This window comes from Vanacampus margaritifer, chromosome 8 (genome assembly GCF_051991255.1).
Source record: "Vanacampus margaritifer isolate UIUO_Vmar chromosome 8, RoL_Vmar_1.0, whole genome shotgun sequence".
NCBI classification, from domain to species: domain Eukaryota; kingdom Metazoa; phylum Chordata; class Actinopteri; order Syngnathiformes; family Syngnathidae; genus Vanacampus; species Vanacampus margaritifer.
The window spans coordinates 12,152,253-12,171,817 of record NC_135439.1 but is presented as its reverse complement, the minus strand read 5'-3'; the positions used below and the strand labels follow the sequence as shown (position 1 = coordinate 12,171,817).

At 40.5% G+C, this 19,565-nt stretch overlaps 3 protein-coding genes across 5 annotated transcripts in view; all 3 read right to left on the bottom strand.

Annotated features, from left to right (window-relative positions):
• The window catches only part of col7a1 (collagen, type VII, alpha 1), a 96,838-nt gene extending 91,271 nt beyond the window's left edge, over positions 1-5,567 (bottom strand). The window contains exon 1 of the mRNA XM_077573497.1: positions 5,432-5,567. The gene's annotated coding sequence lies outside the window, so the exon portion shown is untranslated. The remainder of the gene's footprint in view (positions 1-5,431) is intronic.
• A 5,172-nt stretch (positions 5,568-10,739) lies between these two features.
• LOC144056705 (PAK4-inhibitor inka2-like) lies at positions 10,740-15,547 on the bottom strand. 3 transcript variants are annotated; one of them, XM_077573714.1, is made up of 2 exons: positions 15,332-15,547; positions 10,740-11,883 (listed from the first exon to the last, which is right to left on the bottom strand). In XM_077573714.1, exons 1-2 carry the CDS (start codon positions 15,542-15,544, stop codon positions 10,900-10,902), a joined length of 1,197 nt encoding a protein of 398 aa, XP_077429840.1. In that variant the 5' UTR covers positions 15,545-15,547; the 3' UTR covers positions 10,740-10,899. The 3 variants fall into 3 exon arrangements, with proteins under 3 accessions (XP_077429840.1, XP_077429841.1, XP_077429842.1); XM_077573715.1 differs by lacking the exon at positions 15,332-15,547 and adding an exon at positions 15,123-15,292; XM_077573716.1 differs by lacking the exon at positions 15,332-15,547 and adding an exon at positions 13,690-13,868.
• Positions 15,548-16,824: 1,277 nt separating this feature from the next.
• The window catches only part of LOC144056411 (guanine nucleotide-binding protein G(i) subunit alpha-2-like), a 51,105-nt gene continuing 48,364 nt past the window's right edge, over positions 16,825-19,565 (bottom strand). Inside the window, exons 6-9 of the mRNA XM_077573215.1 lie at positions 19,366-19,495; positions 18,005-18,158; positions 17,712-17,930; positions 16,825-17,634 (exon numbers count right to left, since the gene is read on the bottom strand). Coding sequence (XP_077429341.1) covers positions 17,740-17,930; positions 18,005-18,158; positions 19,366-19,495 — 475 coding nt within the window. The 3' untranslated portion in view covers positions 16,825-17,634; positions 17,712-17,739. The remainder of the gene's footprint in view (positions 17,635-17,711; positions 17,931-18,004; positions 18,159-19,365; positions 19,496-19,565) is intronic.

Here is a 19,565-nt window from a genome sequence, read left to right as displayed (position 1 = left end):
AGTGTTGCCGCGTTCCATTTGCATTTGTGTTATTTTTTGGAACAATATGATTACAGTTGAGCTCCGCAATTTAGGGCTGGCCCACAAATAGCGAAAATCTGCGTAGAATTGACGGCAATTGTTTTTAAGTTATACACCATTATTTTACCGATCCGGCCCACTTGGTATTATATTTTCCTCCATGCGGCCCCTGAGCTAATATGAGTTTGACACCCCTGGTTTAGAGTCTCCAGTAGAATGTGTTACTTTCACTTGAGTACAAATTTGGCAAGTATTCCTAATGCTGTAGTCTGTAACTTATATCATTTAATTTGGATATGTCAAGGCATCTGCATGACACCAGTAGCACCATTATTTGTATTGTGGGAGGGTTGAGTGGCTGCTGACTAGTCACAAGGGTCCAACGAGGTGACAGAACTCCACAACAAAGTAATTACACAGAGCATGGCGAGCTTGTGATGTAACATGCCAAAGTTGCGGTCACAATATGGCTACTGAAGCGGGTCACCACAGCAACCGCAGTCATTTACATCGACAGCATGCATCGCTGTTATGTAAAATGTCATCAAGCGTGGGCGTGTTTGGTGCCCCCCTCCCCCCGCATTGCTTACAACGCTAATAAAATTATGACCGGTGACCAATATGAGTTAATCAACAAGTAACATGATGACAGTAAAAGGTTTAAGTTGTCAGAGTAGATACAGTGGGCATAGAACATAGCAATATAAAAGCCATAGATAATTATGACGCTATAAAAATCTACAGTGGATATAAAAAGTCTAAACATGACCAAAATAAATCATTTAAAAAACATTTCCACCATTGATGTGTTGTATAAACTGTAACCTCGAAGAAAAGAAAAAATCTTTTCGAGGAGCACGGGTGTGCAGACTTTTTATAACACACTGTATTTCCAACATTGTTGAGTTTATGTGAAACATAAGTTGAAAATTTGATCTTCTTACATACACTGAAAAGTATTCAAAACTGATTTAAACTTTCAATGATAGAGACTGTGAAGTGAAAAATTCTACGCGGGTTGGCTAGTCAAAGCGGGCACACGGAGCAATGTTTACGTCACTAAGAATTATTAAGAAACTTTTTTTTGGGGGGGGGGGTAGTGTTAGTAGTTAAAGGGGGGGGGGTAGTGTTAGTAGTTAAAGGGGGGGGGGGCTATGTTTTTGGTGCTACTGTAAACTAGTGTTGAGGTTAATCGCTCAGGCTGTCATTTTTGACATGCAGACTGATTGACTAACATTACAACAAAACCATTTGTGCTGCAACTCATAATTGACATGTAGCCCAGCCTTGTAAAAAAAAGCAAAAAACGAGCCTACGATGGAGGTAATGAAATCCTGGATGGTTTTAAACTCCCAGCCAGACATTTTTTATAGGTCCCAAAAAGTCAAAAGGGCGACTGGTAGTACTGGAGGTACTACAGGTACTAAACGAAACAAAGTGCACACTGTTCTTGGTGTGTATAAAAACAAATTGTTGAGGTAGGGTTCGACACTCAACATTTAATATTTGACCCAATCAGCGGTGGTCAGTCAGTCAAGCATGCAGCATTTAGGACTGACAGCTGTGTTTAAAATCAATAGTTGTCCAGGTGCTGTGGAGCGGACCATCTGGTGCCTGCGTGAGCCCACCTCCATCGGGCCTTGTTGACACAGGGGGGGGGGGGGGGGGGGGGGTGGCATGAGCAGGATGCACCTCGCTACCAGCCAGACGCTTTTACCTTCACTTAGGTCACGTGCTGCACTGGAAGCTTTGGTTGCTGTGCTGATGTTGATCTTTGTTGACGTTGCACAGAATCGATCAGCATTAAGCATCAATCTTATCTCATTCACTGCCATTGATGGCTATAGACGTCAAAAATTCGTTGTAGCTATTTCTATTAGTTTAACATTTTTTCCCACTTTTAATAACAACAGTATGAAACCTAGAATTTTTTTTATTGTACATTTAGAACAGATATAAAATTTGTGACTAATCGTGAGTTAACTAGTGAAGTCATGCGGTTAATTATGATTTTAAAAATTAATCGCCTGACGCCCCTAATTTTTAATAATGTTTTCTTTTTTAAAGAAAAGAAAAGATAATCAAAAATAAAAAAATAATTCAAATTACTTTTTTTTTTTTAAGAAAAAAAGATTATTAAAAATTAGGGGTGTCAGGCGATACATTTTTTTCGTAATTTATCGCATGACTTCACTAGTTAACTCATGATTAATCACAAATTTTATATCTGTTCTAAATGTAATTAATTTTTTAGGTTTTCATACTCTTGTTAACAAAAGTGGAAAAAATGTTTAGCTAATAGAAATTGTTCAAATTAGTTTTTGACGTCTATAGCTATCAATGGCAGTGAATGAGGCAGAATTAGTGACACTGAGTTTGAATAGAATTTGATTACAAAAAAAACTATGCCGTCAATTTTCACAAATACCTGTCAAAGAGTAATATACCAAGGAAGAACAATGAGAAAAATGTGGATAAAATATGGATCCATTCCCCCTGACCCAGTATGAAAAAAAATTCCTCGAACATTTCACATATTCGATGAATCCTAAAGTTTCATGTGAACTAACAAATGATTAAACAAGTGCAGCTGGTACTGTCCTGTTGTCATCCTCTACAAACCATCAAGCTAACCAACTAGCTAAATGCTATCAAATCGCTACTCAACCACGCCCAACAAAACATATTAAGTTCTCCATCTAAGTCATTGAGAGACTGCTATGACGACGATAATCATTTATTATCACATGGAGAGTACTTCAGTTTTTGAGTATCAAAACCATGGATACCATTTTGTAACTTACAACGCAGTTGCTAGCTAAGCTAACCTTGCGGCCGAGCTAGCTTACATGAGTGTTGTAATAGACTTGGAACGTTCATTGGGAGTTTGAATACAGTTCTGTAAATTCAAAATGTCTGTGTGGAAGATGGCCAAGAATATGGCGACCGTGTGTTAACTTGTTTTTGTAGCTAACTTATCCAAGTTATTTATTCCCTAGCCCTAGAAAGTAAGTACAACCAGCAAACCGGGGTTGGGAGTATTATATTAATGAGTACAAAGAAAAATCATCTTTTGAAGAGGTGCGTATAATATTCAAGTGTGTTATTCTCAAGAAATTAATCTCTGTGGGGCCCATAAAATCTTGGTATAAAAAAGCTGTTTAAACAATTGGATTTTGTCAACGTTAGCGCTTTGAAGTTATTAATGTGTTGCCACACAATGGTGGAAGCATTTCAGAAGAGGCTTAATCACTGACTCATGAACATCTGCTTTTAATATCTGGACTGAGGCCATGTTGGTGAAACTGATCCAAGATGCTTTAAACAGGGTTAAGAGTGAGGTTAATTTTTTAGACTCACACCACACTGTTCATTCTGTCTTTTTGCAGATTAATCTCCGCTAGGGCACATACACAGTCTACGGGGTATCATTAGATGGATTATAAAGTGTCACCCTCACTTTTTTTTTTTTTTTTAATCTAAGCATTTTTGTATTTACACTCAGCTGGGCTCTGGCATTCATCAAGACAAGAGCCGGTCAGACATATTTACAAATGATCCATAGACGGACGCAGCGTGAGAACGTCGCATAAAGCAGACAAACCAATATTGTGCTCGTCTTTACTGACAAATATCTGTGTGGGGGGGGGGACTCAGCAGACACAGTTGAGATGCAAATAGTTCATTAATAGCGTACGATTGTGAGGGAAAAAAACGGGGGATGGGAACAGGAAGTGAGGATGCAGGAGACAAGAGATCTTTGAGAGCATCTCCCAGAGGAGAAGGACTCCATTGTCCCCAGGGTCTCGTGTATGGAGTTGTGAGGGGGACATCATGCTGAGGAGCCCCACAGGAAGTGGGCTTATCAAGGTCGCCTCTCTGACCTCCGGCTTCCTGCTTGACAGAAAGAGCGACTGTGCGAGCGCACGAGCTTTGCCGTGTGACTCGAGTCGCTCTCACGTCCCCAAATGGCTGCTCGGTCACTCGCATGAGACATCCGACATCCGTGCTCTCCTCGATTGCATCACCTCATCCACAACAGATGTTTTCCGAACTTCTCTCCCACTCGTCAAGATGAAAACAACAGTATAATTCAGCGTCCAGCTTTTTACCTCAACACTTAGTTATGAAATTACACGGAAACTCCACAAAGCAAATACAGCCATTTTACATACTTCTCCATGTAGTAACCTGCAAATCCTTTTTTCCCCACTTTTAATTACAGGAATTTTTCACTTTCCGAGTCATGGTGGTAATTCTTCCCTGCCCAAGAATTGAGACCTTTTGGTTTTCCACACAACTGTATCTTTTTGTAACTGTGTGTGGCATGAGTAACCGAGAAATTTCTTATCTGATTTTTCCTTTATTTATTTTTTTAAACTCTCCTGTTTGTCTGCTCTGCCATGAAGAATTGGAAGAGTTTTTTTATGTGCAACAGGGGAGTATGATCTGCGGTTGTTTACATTGTGACGGATATTTTTCTCTGTAAGAGCCCAAGTACTATTTAATTTAATTAATATTTGGATTAAAGGTGTTTTATGATTAGGATTATTCTTACATTAAGTGGCTACTTACATTATTTACATTTTGAAATGTTGATATTCCAATGGTTTCATTCATTGCACTTAAAATGTGTGTAGCTAATTAAAAGGATGTAAGATTTTCTATGGAGTACTTTTATGGCGGAAGGATCTGTGTTTAACCTGTGAGTGATGCGGTCAGGAAATGTGGAGCAGAGCCAGCCGCACAGTTTTGGCCTTCCTTTATCTCTCCATTTCTTTTGCTATCTCTCGTTTGCTGTTCTATGCGCCTCATTCTTCATTTTTGGCAGTTTGGACTCATTTTGTACCATTGCTTTAATGATGAAACTATGAATAAAACCACATGGAGTGGTAGAATCCCTGATCATTCTTCCATATCTGATGAAATAGCATTCTACCCTCACAAAGAGCACTTCATTTTAATTCCACACTTTTATTAAAGAGATTATTTGCGCTTGTTGAGTCACGTTGTCAGTTCCTCCCCAACCCAGGAGGGAAAAACTGTAGAATTTCTTTTTCAAACAATATTATGCAGCTCAAACACTCCAACGGCGCCTTCTCGTAACCGGTCTTATCATGAGAGAAACTCAAAAAGGATTGAACAGATTTCCTTGAAAGTTTGTGGAGGAGTGTGGCCAAGGAAGAAGTCGTTATATTTTGGGATGTGTATCCAGGGAATAAGCCTTATCTCTAGCAACACTGGCAGAATGGGAGAGTCCCTATTCATTCATACTTATTACATCATTCTCTATGAACCTTGAAGTAGCCTTCTAGCTAACACATAACATTTAGTTTTTTCACCTCCAAATTATTTCAGCCACAAATGCAATTTCTCCTCAAACAAGTATATAATTTGATACATAACTTACCCATTAATTTCTCTTCTTTCTTCCTACTTTGTCTTCACTGTGAAGAACTGAAGCACTTCAGAATTCAGCCTGTTAAATGCCTTTTCTTTTTGCTAGCTCTGTCGTTCAGAATGAGGCCCATCTTGCACATTACTGCCACCAATAGGACTGGAGAGGAACATCAACTGTAATTCACAACTGCTAAATGAGGTCCATCTTGCACATTACTGCCACCAATAGGACTGGAGAGGAACATCAACTGTAATTCACAACTGCTAAACATTACAACTTGGCTTGCCTAGATCTGATTTTTATTTTTTTATTTTTTTTTAATGAACAACAGAACAAGTTTACAAAGAGCTCTGCGTCATCCTTGTTTCCTGTTACAGTATTCCACCAGGGAAAAAATCGACAACTATCTTTTGTGCTTGTTCGGCCTTGGTAGAGGTCTCTGGTTTATTTCTGGCGCACGAGCCTGACGAGTTCTCGCTCCCACACTGCCGGAGTGTGCGATGCATCCTCTGAGTGCAGTATTTGCTCAGGAAAAAGCTTACACAGCTCGGCGGTGCAGTGAAGGTCAGCATTGTGAGTGATGGTGCGGTGCGAAGAGGAAGGTTTTATGAGGACACTTGGGAGAAAGTTGTTGACCGCTTGTGTCTTTTTGAGTCCAAGTGAACTAGGTGACAATGTTTATGTGCACGAGGCAGTTAATATTTGTGTTTGCTAAAGAGAGTGTGTGTTTGACTTAGCGGGGCTGCTGGTGTGAGACTGTTATACACACACACACACTCGGGTTGATGGCGATTGGCCGCTTTACGCTCGCATCCTTCGACAGCAGAGGCATGGAGGAATTTATCTGGTGTTTGTTGTAAACATCATAAAGTTCTGCATTGCCCTTTTGTTTTTTTGCTGCAACCTTGTACAATACCTGCACAGACACAACATCTTTATTTTTAGACAGCAAAAGGAACACGCAGTTTTATGGAAAACTTCATCCAAGAAACTGGAGGGGAAAATAGCCTGAGGACAATTGTTTTGTTTTTCCATTCTCTTGGCTGTGGTTTTTCTTCATTGTTAGCCAAAAAGCGAGACGTGTCATGGCGGATGAGGCCCGCCACACAGTGACCCCCATGCGAGTTCATTGCGCTCACAGAATAAACACCTCTGCTTTTGACGTTATAAGCTTCTCCTAGTAGTAGCACACTGATTTTGTTAAAAAAAAAAAAAATTAATATACTAATAGTTCATAGTTGGTAGCTCCCTGCTGTAACATGGTTCCAAATTCAGCCAGACTATTTTTGTACTAGCTTAATGCGTAGCATGGCTTCTCCATCTTCTCACGTTCCTCAGCGTGTCGCACGATTTATTACTTCTCAGATTCTTTTACTGGTAGCGATGCTTGTCAGAACTGTACCAGATTCACTGCGATGAAGGCAAGGAATAGTGACTTAGAGGAGCAGAGTTTAGCCATGCTAGCTAGCTAGCCGCAGTGCCTAGCTGGTGCACAGAAGTTAGATTAGCTCTGTTTTAGCTGGGAAAGCTGGAAGAATGGGCTCAACAAGATTTGTTCAGAGACAAAGTACAGAAAGAAAACAACAACTTCTAAACCACTGCAAATGACAGCCATAATAAACATTTCTGAATTGGCCAAAACTCAGCATCAACTTCGCAAAGGCAGAATTTTACACTGCTGTGCCTAATGTTGTGGCCAGCATGTATACATCAACTGCAAAGTTTTGTCATCCATCCTTTAATTAAGTCCACATGTTTATACTGCCAAACCATAAAGAGGAAGTGTATTGTGACCCCAAAGGCTCCGTTTGACCATGAGAACCAAAGCAAAGAAAAATGTCCTGGGATGTTCCTGGTGTGTCATCTCCACTGTTATCCTTCCCATGAACCACAGCTTCACTCTATAGTTGGGAGCAGCTGCTGTGTTTAGATCTCAAGCAGTCACAAGAACCCTAAAACACAAACAAATGCATGATCATAAGAAATGCTTGTTTACTTTGTTTAAATTAAATCCTAACAGACATATACAGGAAACGGGTACACTGTATGCCTGTGCCATCTACTTGTTTTGCTTCAAAATCCTGGTATTGAGCTCACAGAAAACACACAAAAACAAAATAATTCATTTTCATGTCAGCCAGTAGCCGAACGACCCCCCCGCATTTCACTTCCTGTCACAGCTTCTGCTAGCTGCTAGGCTAATTGGGGGTCATATATGTTGGTAGACATGCATCACTTTGGGCATGTAACTACATTTAGCATGATTTCTCAACATTAGATTTTTTCCCCTCTGTACTTTTTATTATCCACGCTCAAAAATGTACCTCAATTCCACTGAGAAGTCATCAATCAGAGATCAATTACACAACACATTGACAGGCCTCAACTGTCTGTCCCGTTATGAATATTAAACAGTTTGACCCAAAACTATTCAGTTAATAGCAACACATCACATGTTTGTTTCGAAAAAGTATTTCAAAATTTGTTAGATAACGCACCTCATGATTCCCTTTCTGGTCATTCCTCAATATCCCAAATCATTTAGCTTCCAGCTATACCGGAAAGAAGGCCGGATGATGTTTATCATCACTTTCTCACAAATGCTGTTGTGCAATGCGTATGTGTTAATCTCACAGCTGTTTTTTTTTTCTTTCTTTTTAGCCAACAAGTAATGAGAGTACTAAAGGACATTCACCCATTTTAAACTGCCACGTTGGGTCTGTTAATCCCAAATAGGGAGTGAGATAATCCTGAAAATGACTTTGTGTGGCATGATAGCCGTTTGTAATGAAAGTTTGCACGCATGCTTAAAGGATGATTACAACTGCTGTGATGAGATTGAGGGCAGTGGAACTAATACCCTCAAAGCGTTTCAATTAACAGATTTACATTTTGAAGAAGAACATTTTTCCATCCACATATTTGTCCTGATTGTTTTATTCCTCTCTGACATTCCAGATAGTAACAAGAGGAGAAGCATCTCTCCTTGTTTTCAATGTGATAAAACGATGACATGATGTGCGAGGTAGGGAGCATGGGAATAATCTCCCCTTGTCTCCATTTTTGTCTGATGCTATGTCTCCCCTGGATGAATGTGAATACAGCCAAAAGTGATCATTAGCTTATCTCGTCGTGGATATAAGTCACCCGCTTGTCTCAGTGCCTCCTCTCTAATGGCACACGCGCTGCTTCCATTAGGTCCATGTGTGTGCGTGTACGGCACGAAGCCACCGAGTCAAATAAAGAGCGGGTTAAATGAGGCGGAGTGACATCCATAAAGTCAGTGTGATGCATGCCTCTCTTCGCCTTTCACCTCCCCCTGCATATGCACAAGGGAGATGACCTCAGGCAGTCCGTAGAATTCGGTAAATAGTCCCATTGTCTGTCAGGGTAAAAAAAAAAAAGTTGTACTAAATGATTTTATTGAGTGAAAACAGAAATACCCAACGGGTACAAGAACTGAGGCACACCCCTACAGTAATTGGATTATTTCACCAATTAGGTCGTGTTAGGCCTTTTGGTTCTTAAGATTACCAATAGGTGGGTCGAGCAGCCTGGACAGTTAGTTTGGAATAATATGACGTAAAAGTAAAAAGTTGTCCTTTAAATAAATCATTGAGGGTAGCAGTAAGAACATAATTCAGATTTAAAAAACAAAAAACAAAAAAAAATGAAAAACTCAGGAACTGAGTAACTGGTAACTTCTGACTTATTAATTTTTTAAAATAGCGATAATATGCAAATTCAAAGTACAGTTACTGAGTAGTGTTATTTCAGAATTAAGTAAAACAGAAAAATAAAAGTAGTCCTCCAATGAAATAATAATAAATAATAATAATAATAATCCCTGCGACCCTTGTGAGGACAAGCGGTTAAGAAAATGGATTGATAATAATAATAATAATAATTTCCTGGGTAACTGGTTAGCAATTTATTTCAATGTATTTATTTTTTAATCCATCACAATGATATCATAACGGTTTGATTTTGTAGAAAATTTAAAGTAGGCCTATTGAATTTTTACTATATAGTTTTTCATTTGTGATCTATTGTTTGGACCGTTTACTAAAAAGTAATGCAAAAGCAGCTTCATACATTTGAGAGCGTGCCCATCCAGCTATTACCTAAACCACTTTTCCTCATTAGGAGCCTTTCCCAGCTGACTTTGGGCATGCGGCAGGGTATGCCCTGAACTGGTCGCCAGCCAATCACAGGGCACAGACAAACAATTAACATTTAAAGTCTTTGATTATCCGTACATGCAGGTTTTGGGTATGTGGGCGGCTCAGGGAGAATATGCAAACTCCAGAGACTCGAAATCAAAACCACTGGACATGCTAACCACTCCGCCGCTAAAGTACCCTGGGAAAAACTCTGTAATTAAAAAATTATGATATTGGTACCAGGGGCGATTCTGGGATCAGAAGTTTACATGCATAGCCTACATAAAAAATAGGAGTTTCAGTGATGTGGGCATCCTGTCAGTTTGCGCGTCAGTAGCACCTTGGCTTTAGCATTAGCACATTAGCATGCCAAAAGTGTGTTTCTTATTGTATTTCAAGGACTGTATGGTTTTAACATTTCTCCAGCTTGTTAAAAAAAAAAATCTTAAAGGTGAAGTCAGTCAACCCCCAAAAATCTTTTGGACAATAATATGTTCTATGCAGCCTCACTAGTCTAAATAATGATATTCTGGTTAATATTACGTTAGCAGAATATGAGTTAAGCAGCGAAATGCAGCCATTTTTATCCATCTCAGGTGGCGGCCATTTTGCCACTTGCTGTCGACTGAAGATGACATCAATGTTGCTCAGGGCTCAGGCAACAACCAATCAGAGCTCACCTGTTTTCTGAAGCTGTGCTCGAATTGGTTGTTACCTGAGCGGCCATTTTGCCACTTGTCGTCGACTGAAGATGACATCATAGTTGCTCAAATCTCAGGCAACAACCAATCACACCGCAGCTTCGGAAAACAAGTGAGCTGGGATTAGTCGTTACCTGAGCAACTGTGATGTCATCTTCAGTTGACGGCAAGTGGCAAAATGGCCGCCCCCTAAGATAGATCAAAACAGCTGGATTTTGCTGCACAACTTCACAAATGTAATATCAATCAGAATGTCATGTTTAAACTAGTGAGGTCACATATAACATATTATTGTCAAGAAATGTTTACGGTTGACTTGCACTTTAAGGCCTCTCAAATATTGGAGTGCTTGACTTTACTTTAAAAATGAGCTAGACATATTTATGAGTGTTACAAAATAACTCAAAAGCTCCGGAATAACAACTTTGCTCGTTTGATGCTTATGATCAGTTTGTGATTTTATTTGCAGTGTAACAGTACAATCCGTTCCTTCAACTCTCGCACGATCCTTCACGTAGGCGTAGTCAATGTAGATTTGACCACAAAGTATTTAAATAGGACAAGTCAAGTATCTAAACATGAGAAACATGTCATCAAATAGAAATAATGCGTGTCAGATGTAGCCAATGATGTCCTTGCATATGATGGGCTGCCGGCTCCCCGACTTCATGAGAGCGGCAAAGTGGTAAAAGTCCGTGTCCAGTTGGTGGATGGCCGAGTGGGACTGGTGGAAAAAGACGACCTTCGGCTCCGACGAGACGACGGGACACGAGAGACGTTTGGGGGCGTTGGCGCTTCTGCTCAGGCGAGAGTCCGCGGACCTCATCCTCACTCTGTCCTCCACGCTTTTCGACAAGCCGGCTAGTTTCCTGCGCATGTCGCCCAAGAGGCTTCGTCCCAGTCTGCGACGGGGTTTGGGTTTCAGCTCGGGGGGCTCGGGACAATCGGGTAGGTCCATCCAGTTCTGTACCAGGTCCGCAAAGCTGTTGTCTCCCAGGACCAGAGGTTGGCGGCTGCGTCCTCTGGTCAGCAAAGCGTTGGCCCAGTCTTCCGGGTCGCCCGCCTCGAAGGACGTCCACCTCTCCAGACAAGCGTCCGACGAGGATTTAGGCCGAACTCGTCCGCTCGCCGCCCTGTTTGTGCGGAGGCAAGCCGAAGACGACACGCGAACGTTCCTCGTCCTCCTGAGCACCACCCCCTCGTCCTGCCACGACGCCTCCGAGTACCCGGAGTCCAAGTCCAAACTTTTGTGGCTGCTGGGTGAGTTGAGGCCCAGACGGCTGCCGCGACCGTCGTCCTCGTCGTCTTCCTCCTCCTCTTCCTCCAGAGGGGCGGCTAGGCAGCAGGCAGAGTCGTAGGTGCTGGCCGTGCTGGCGCTGGATATCCTGAGACGGGCGCGCTGATCTCTGGGCCGGCAGGACAGCGGCGCTGCCGACAGGCTGCCGACGGCGGAGACGGGGAGCTGGGCGATGCTGGGAGGACGAGTGTGCCGGCAGGTTGCGGGACACGTCCTCCTCAGGTGTTTCAGGTCTTGGAGGGACCTCATCATGTAGTGCATGTGCTGTCTCAAACAATCGCCGGACTCTCGGGGGCACAGCTAAGAGAGACAAAAAGCGTGTTTAGACAGTGGTCACAAGGGACGACGTTAAACATTTTTTATTGGCAGTGGTTATTTTGCTGTGACGGAATTCTTGGCCTGCCGTGAACCGGCTATTTAACGTGATTAGCCTGCCTCACTCCAACCCCCCCTGTCTCTTTTCATAAAGTTTTCAATTTGTTTTGGCACTGGAAATAGCATTACTAGCCTAATTGATTAGCATTGATTCATGACGTTGAGATCAAAATGATCGTTTGAAGAATTTCTCAAACACAAAGGTCTCAATTCATGACAATTTTACAACATTGCAGAGGATCGGGGTTGCCGTTGATAGCGAGTGAAAGTGAAAGTAAGGTTGTCTTTTGTAGCAACTAAGTTGACGTGACTTTGTGATGCTAACTGCTAAGCTAAGCTAATAAAACTGAGCTGGAGAATTGTTGATCACAGCAAAATAACCACTACCCTTTTTTATTTAATCCACTGAGAACTAGTAAACTAACAATTTGTATTTATGGTTTTAATAGGTCTCAAATGATATAATAAATAACCATAATTAGCTAGAGTTTGCCGATTAAATGTCGACATAGTGGTCCTCGCTCATGAAACAGTAAATGCTGTTCAGGGATGGGCATAAAGTACAGTAAATTATAGGACATTTAAATGGCTGTCTCCAGGTTTATTTTAATGCTCATAGCCATAATTAATGTATTGCTACCAAAATGTGTACATTTGCTAAATTTATTGGCTTTTCCCTTGACACTGATATATGACTATTTCTTCAGTATTTATCAATTCAATCGAATGTCGACTTACAACATAAAACAGGTAGCCTATAGTTGCACTAGTATTTTGGAGAAAATGTCTTTTGCTTTTTGTGGCACTTAGAGTAAATTCAAAAAGGGGTAACAATACAGATGATGTCACGAAGCTTCATTTTCAAACTTAAGCAACGAGACTGGCAGCGTCAACTGCATGCAACGCTGCATGTTATCAAAGTCATAGTGGACTATTTAACAGTAATTATTGCAGTTAAAATGTGACTTGGTGACAGTTTGACTCTGCAACAGATTATTCCTATTAAAACCATGTGAGAACGGTGTACTAGCTGTAGCTTTACCAAGTTCTTGGTGCCCCACAATTCTTAGTTCTATAAATGGGCAGTTGCATTTAGGGCTAATTGGACAGTCTGGAAAGTTTCAACATTTTAAAATGAACTGCTAGATAATATAACAGTCCGCCTGCTACATATAATTGCTCATATTCTCTATTAATGTGAAGGTCAGTGATGGTACCATTCATTGACTTTGAATCTGGAACGATTCAAGGGGAAATCCAGTGTGCATGTCTCCAAAGTGAAAACAGCTGCAGCGTATCAAACGTGACTCTCGTGGATCTTAATTTAGGTCCAGAAAAAGGTCCTGTCTCTTTAAAAAAGTCTCCAGTGACAAACTAGAGCAATTTAATACCAAAGTTTTCTCCCTGTGACACTTTTCTGATTTGCTGGAATGTTGTGGGTGCCTCAAATTTCAAATGTCTGAGGGATCATGTGATGCTGTTCGCGCGCGTGCGTGTGTGTGAGGAAGAGTGGAGGCTGACCTGAGGATGCAAAAAAGTGTGGAAGACTGTTTGGATGTCTGTGATGATGTCATAAAAATGAGATATGGAATTTAAAATGGGAAAGAATAACGAATTGGACAGTAGATAATAAACCATTATGTTGCATTAATGATAACATTAAGATATTGCTTAGCAGCATTACACAAACTTTTCAAGTAGAAATACTGTAAAGTGCTGAGGAAAACTTACCATATTGTTTCTCCCGCTTAACACGAAGGACGCTGCAGTTTAAAACAGGACTACCTCCTTCCGCTCGAGTCCAAGTGAAACAAAAAATTGTGCCATGTAACAGTGTAAAAAAAAAAGAAGAGTCCTGAATGCTGGTGTTGCCTCCAACTGGTCGGCCGAGTGCAGATGTGCTGATGTGCGTGAAGCCTTGTTTTGGGTCTGCGTCTCGGCGCGACAAGCAGCCAATCAGAGACCGACAAAGTCTGAGCAGCCAATCGGCGAATCCCGCTCACAAAACAACCAATCGTTGAACAGGAGGCACGAAGCTCATTCCTCTTTTTTCTTTTCTTTTTTTGTGCGTTTTTTTTAACATAAATTAAATGGAGTTAGATTCACATATCAGATTATAGGTGGAAAAGCTTGTTTTACCTTTTAACTGTTGTTCAACGACAGATTTGAAACAGGAAAGTATTTGAATTTGCTTCTCGCCACTGGGGGCGCTAGTGAACACTACGTATGCAACACATACAGGTTCTTCCCCTCACGTTAAAATCGTGTACGTAATTATCAACTTTGCAGTAACATAACTGCGTCTTTTAATGTTTTTCATCTTAGCCCTGGCAAAATTCACTAGCCATAAAGTTATAAGTGACTTTTTTTTTGAAATTACAAAAACAGTATCAAAATAAAACTACATGTATAAATCATACAGAATCAGAAGGTTAAATTAATACCTCTCTGACAAAAATGGAAGATTAAAAAACGATGACAAAATTGTTCTATTTTACTGTATTAAATTTTACAGGTGCACATAATGAATGTCCCAGTGTCTAAAATGTACATATTACACGCCATAAAGTATATCATCGCAAGGTGTGTCATGTCAAAATGACAAATCAGAATTTATTTGAGAAGCTGGGCGTTATTCTAATCTCTTGTATGAACGTCAGCAGGACTGAAACAGAGGTTAATTGTACCTTGTGCCATCTAGTGGAAGGACATTTAATCGCCTCATATTGTTTTGATTGTTCAATTTCAAAAGAATCGTGTTGGTGTTTAAAGGCAACATAACACTTGTAACAAAGTGTGGCTGCAAACTATAATTTCATAAATTGGCTTCCACTAGGTTGTAATAAAATCACAGCCTGCCCCCGCTTTGTTTGTCCTCCAAATGCTTTCTAAATGAAGCCCTCGTTGTAGTGGTGATGGTTCATTGTAATTCAAGTGTAAACAAATGCTTCAATCTGCATTAATGGAATGTTGAACCCTAACTGTCGTTCAGACATTATTCACCACTTCACTCTTTATGCTGATGTCTTGGATGGCTGTCGTTCAAGTGCAGCATTAGCATGAAGCAGTAGATAATGAGAACTTGTCCTAACTTGCAAGCATCACCTTTGACCCTCAGCAACAAGAACATGATCACAATGGCAGCCCTTTTGTGTTGCATTTACCTGCAAATTGACCTCCATAACTGCTGACATTTGCATTGTAACGACTGCCCCCATGCAAATGCCATCAGCGCCGTTTTGGAATAATTGGGGTGAGAGGTCGTGCGTTAGAACAAAATACAGATGTACAGAAAATGAAGGAGTTGGGATTTATCTGTACTGTACATCGTTAACTCGCAGTCCAAAGGTGACCATAAAACAACAAAACTCACCTCATTTACAACAGTGAACACTTCCGAGTTTTCATCACAACTCAAAATGGCGGTCAACACGGTGAAAGCTCTCTGGATCGTTGGAATTTCATTTGCGAGGACGATTTTCATTCCAAAATGTGATGAAATGTCACTCGACCAAGCTGCGTGGTTTGTGTGTTTGTCACAGGCAAAAGCAATACAATATTTGCTTTGACCGTGTAAAGGAAGCATTTGCATTGCGTTGATTGTAAGGAACTGAAAAGCACAATTATAATTCAACTCATTCAGTAGGAACCAGCAAATGTCTCACTATTGGCTCTTCCAGTAAAACGGGGGCGTTTTGGTTTTTAAGTACATTATGGTTCAAGTTAACTGTTAAACTGTAGTGGCTCCTGGAGATAGTGGGTGAGAGAGGGGAAATTAAAGGCAAAAATATATATACTTAAAAAAAAAAGAAACTTAAAAAAAGAGAGGGAGGGGGGAAGAGAGAGAGAATTTCTCCCTAGACCCCAAAAGTTTGAGAACTCCTGTCGTCAAAGAGACATGTCAAGTACTTCTCATGTCCACAAGGTGGCGCTCCAAGTAAGCCTGTGTGAAAGTCCCCGGGAGGATTAGTGAGACATGTTTGTTTTCATTCCGTGCTCCAGTCAATTAAACGCATTGTACGAAACCACGAACACTTCATTTAACTGAACAGATGCACTGCGCAAACGACAATTATACATCCCTGTGCTAAGTCTGTTTTTCTGATATAAAAAACAAACAAATGATCATTAATAGGAATAATATCCTGTGAATCAAAATGAAACAAATCTTAGTGGAAGTAAAAAAAATAAACTGAAAAGTGGTTGCAAAAGTGTACACGTCTTCTTTTAAGTAGGAGCTAGTAAACCAGTAAGAGGGTGTGCACACTTGTGCAACCATCCATTCGAAAGGTGTTTGTGTTTTTTTTTCTCTCTCTCTCCAGCCGAGTTGCACTTGCACAGGTGATAGATAGATCACATTAATGGTGGAAAAGGTTTTGAAATAATTCATGTTGCTCTAGGTTTCACATCACAAAAAGCTGTGTGTGAACGTTTTTATATCCGTCAGCTCAATGTGTATGGAGGACCAAAAATGCCCAAATAAAAAATAAAATAAAAATGGAAGTAAAAAATATAAATAGAAAAATTAATAAAATAGTATAAATGAAAAATAATCATAAATAAAAGTAAAAAAAGATTAAAAATAATAAATAAAATAAAAATGTTGAAATAAATACAAAAAAAAATCAAATTAAATATCCATCAATAAATGAAAAAATTCTGCTCTCATATTTCATGTCATGCAACACGAAATGTTATTCATATGAGGGGGCGGTCCTAAGTGTGTCTTCTAATGAAATTCTATTCAAATTGACCTGAAATGACTGTAGCATACTTATTCTTAACTGTCATCCTGGTATGATAATCAATTTGTATATGACAAATAAGCAACCATGAACATATACACACAGTAAAGGAGAAAAAATGTCAAGTGATCTCTACTTTTATTTAAATTAAATCATACTGACTTTGAAGCACTTTTAATAACCAAAAGAAAAAAACAATTCTAAGCTTTTTCCGTAATTAAGATTTTTTTTTGTCTCTCATTAATAATCACTATATGTTCATAGATGCAAAGCAGAAAAATGGGAGAGGACGGGGAAGGGAAAAAAAGGAGTTGTAAACAGAAGTCAAGGCACACGCACACACGATGCGACAGACGATGGAGCGGCGACTACGGTATAAAAAGTGACAAAGTTATGTAGCTACACAAGTTTCAATATCAGTAAGAACGTTGCCGTCTCGTCTGCCTTTTATTAATACTTTTTATTCTGTAGGAATGTTAGATCATTTGTGCAGATAACTAAAAAAAAAAGAGTTAAAAGCCATCACGTTGAGTCATGCAGAACAATACAAGCTACGAATGAAAGATGATGACGAGCCTATGTAAACGTTATTAACAACAACAAAAACAATTCCGATATAAATCATATCTGGAGTCCATGCGTGTGCTTCATCTGAAAAAATAAGCTTGACGTGATTAGGAATTGAATAATGGGACTCTCTAAAAGGAAAATGAAAGCAATTATATATATATAGAAAAAAAAAGTTGGAGAAAAATAGAAGATAAACACAAGAATAAATGCTGATTTTTGTGGTCATAGCCTGAAGAGAGTTAACATCAAGTGGACGCGCCGCAAAGCTGCCGGGCTTGGCAGTCTCTTGCAGGAGGAAAGCGAGATGGCGGCTGGCCAGTGCAGTCGTTCAGGATGCGCGGCGACTTCCACGGGAGCTCCTCTGATAAGACACACAAACACCACGTGGCGTGAAGACGCCGACTCGCCACACGCCGTCTTCACGCACGTCAAACTCACCTGGCTTTTTTTTTTTTTTTTTTTTTTTTTAGAAGAGGCCGCAGTCCTTCAGGTTGTTCTTGATGATGACGTCGGTGACGGCGTCAAACACAAACTGCACGTTCTTGGTGTCGGTGGCGCACGTGAAGTGCGGGTAGATCTCCTTGGTGTCCTTCTTCTTGTTCAGGTCCTCGAATTTCGTCTGGATGTACGCCTGCGCCTCCTCGTACTTGTTGGGGCCTGAAGGGGGCGACGACGAGACTTAGCTGGGCAAAATATTCGGAACGCCTTCACGCGGGCTTCCGTTGTCGTACCTGTGTACTCGGGGAAGCAGATGGTCAGCGGGCTCTGGGTGATCTTCTCCTGAAACAGGTCCTTCTTGTTGAGGAAGAGGATGATGGAGGTCTCGGTGAACCACTTGTTGTTGCAGATGGAGTCGAACAGCTTCATGCTCTCGTGCATGCGGTTCTGGGTGGGACGCAGAGACGCGTTTCAAAGACGTTCTTGGGAGTGTAATCGGAATTTTTTTTTGTGTTTGCAGGATTATGCAAAAAAAAAAAAAGTCTTCTAAAGTTCATATTTTTAAGTGTTAAGATTAACACTAATACGAATATCAAACGCGCTGATTACATGAAAACTAAAGAAAAAACTGATGGCAGATTTGAAATCAGCAACCAAAAATTGTATAGAAATAAAACAAAAAACTCTAAAATAACAACTAACAATAAAAAACAAAAAATAAAATTGTTGTCCTGTTATTGCCATTATTAGTGTTTTTATAACCTCATTTGCACCGTTCCTACTGTTACTGATAAACTTGTCTGCATTGTCCTTTTCCTAATTAAGAATTGATGTCCCACTTTCCTAAAAAGAAATAATCTAAGCAGTGAGTGTTTCTTTTAAAAATTCATTCAATCTATTCCTGTTAACACAAAACATGAGCAGTTTGTTTTGCTTTTTGTTCCCTCACTGTACCATGAACATAAAAACAAGGTCCGTACCGAACCGTGAAGTTTGCCATACAGGTACACCGCTAGCAATCAAACTTAACTGAGTGACTCAATAAAAAAAAATAAAAAAAATGTCTTAAGAAGTCCCAACAACCAAAACATTCAGTGCCAATGTCGAGTTATGTCGTTTTATAGGCTGGCCGTTTCACTTGTACCCGATAGATTGAAAAAGGCTGTACTCGCCCATCCTTAAAGGGAAGTCAAACATTTCTTGACAATAATGTGTTATATATGACCTCACTAGTCTAAGCATAACATTTCATCCAGCCGTTTTTATCCCATCTCAGGGGGCGGCCATTTTGTCACTTGCTGTCGACTGAAGATGACATCACAGTTGCTCACGGCTCGGGCAGCGACCAATCACAGCTCACCTGTTTTCTGAAGCTGCGCTGTGATTGGTTGTTACCCGAGACCTGAGCAACTGTGATGTCATTTTCACTCCACAACAAGTGGCAAAATGGCCGCCTTTTGTTATTGATCAAACCTGCTAGATTTGGCTGCTTAACTCATATTCCACTAACGCAATATTAACCAGAATACCGTATTTACACTAGTGGGGCTGCATAGAAAATGTCAAAATTTTTTTGGGGGGGTTGACTTCCCTTTTAATATTTTGCACTGTGTTTGAGAAGCATTCCAACATGGCGGCCATTTTGTGAACTCACCATCTCTTCATCCTCAGCCAGGACCAGGTCGTAAGCGCTCATGGCCACACAGAAGATGATGGCTGTGACGCCCTCGAAGCAGTGGATCCACTTCTTCCTTTCCGAGCGCTGGCCTCCGACGTCAAACATCCTGCAAAGGCAACAATACACACGCGCAACCTGTAAGCGTTGGCGTGAGTGCAGGGGCGGAGCCACACAAC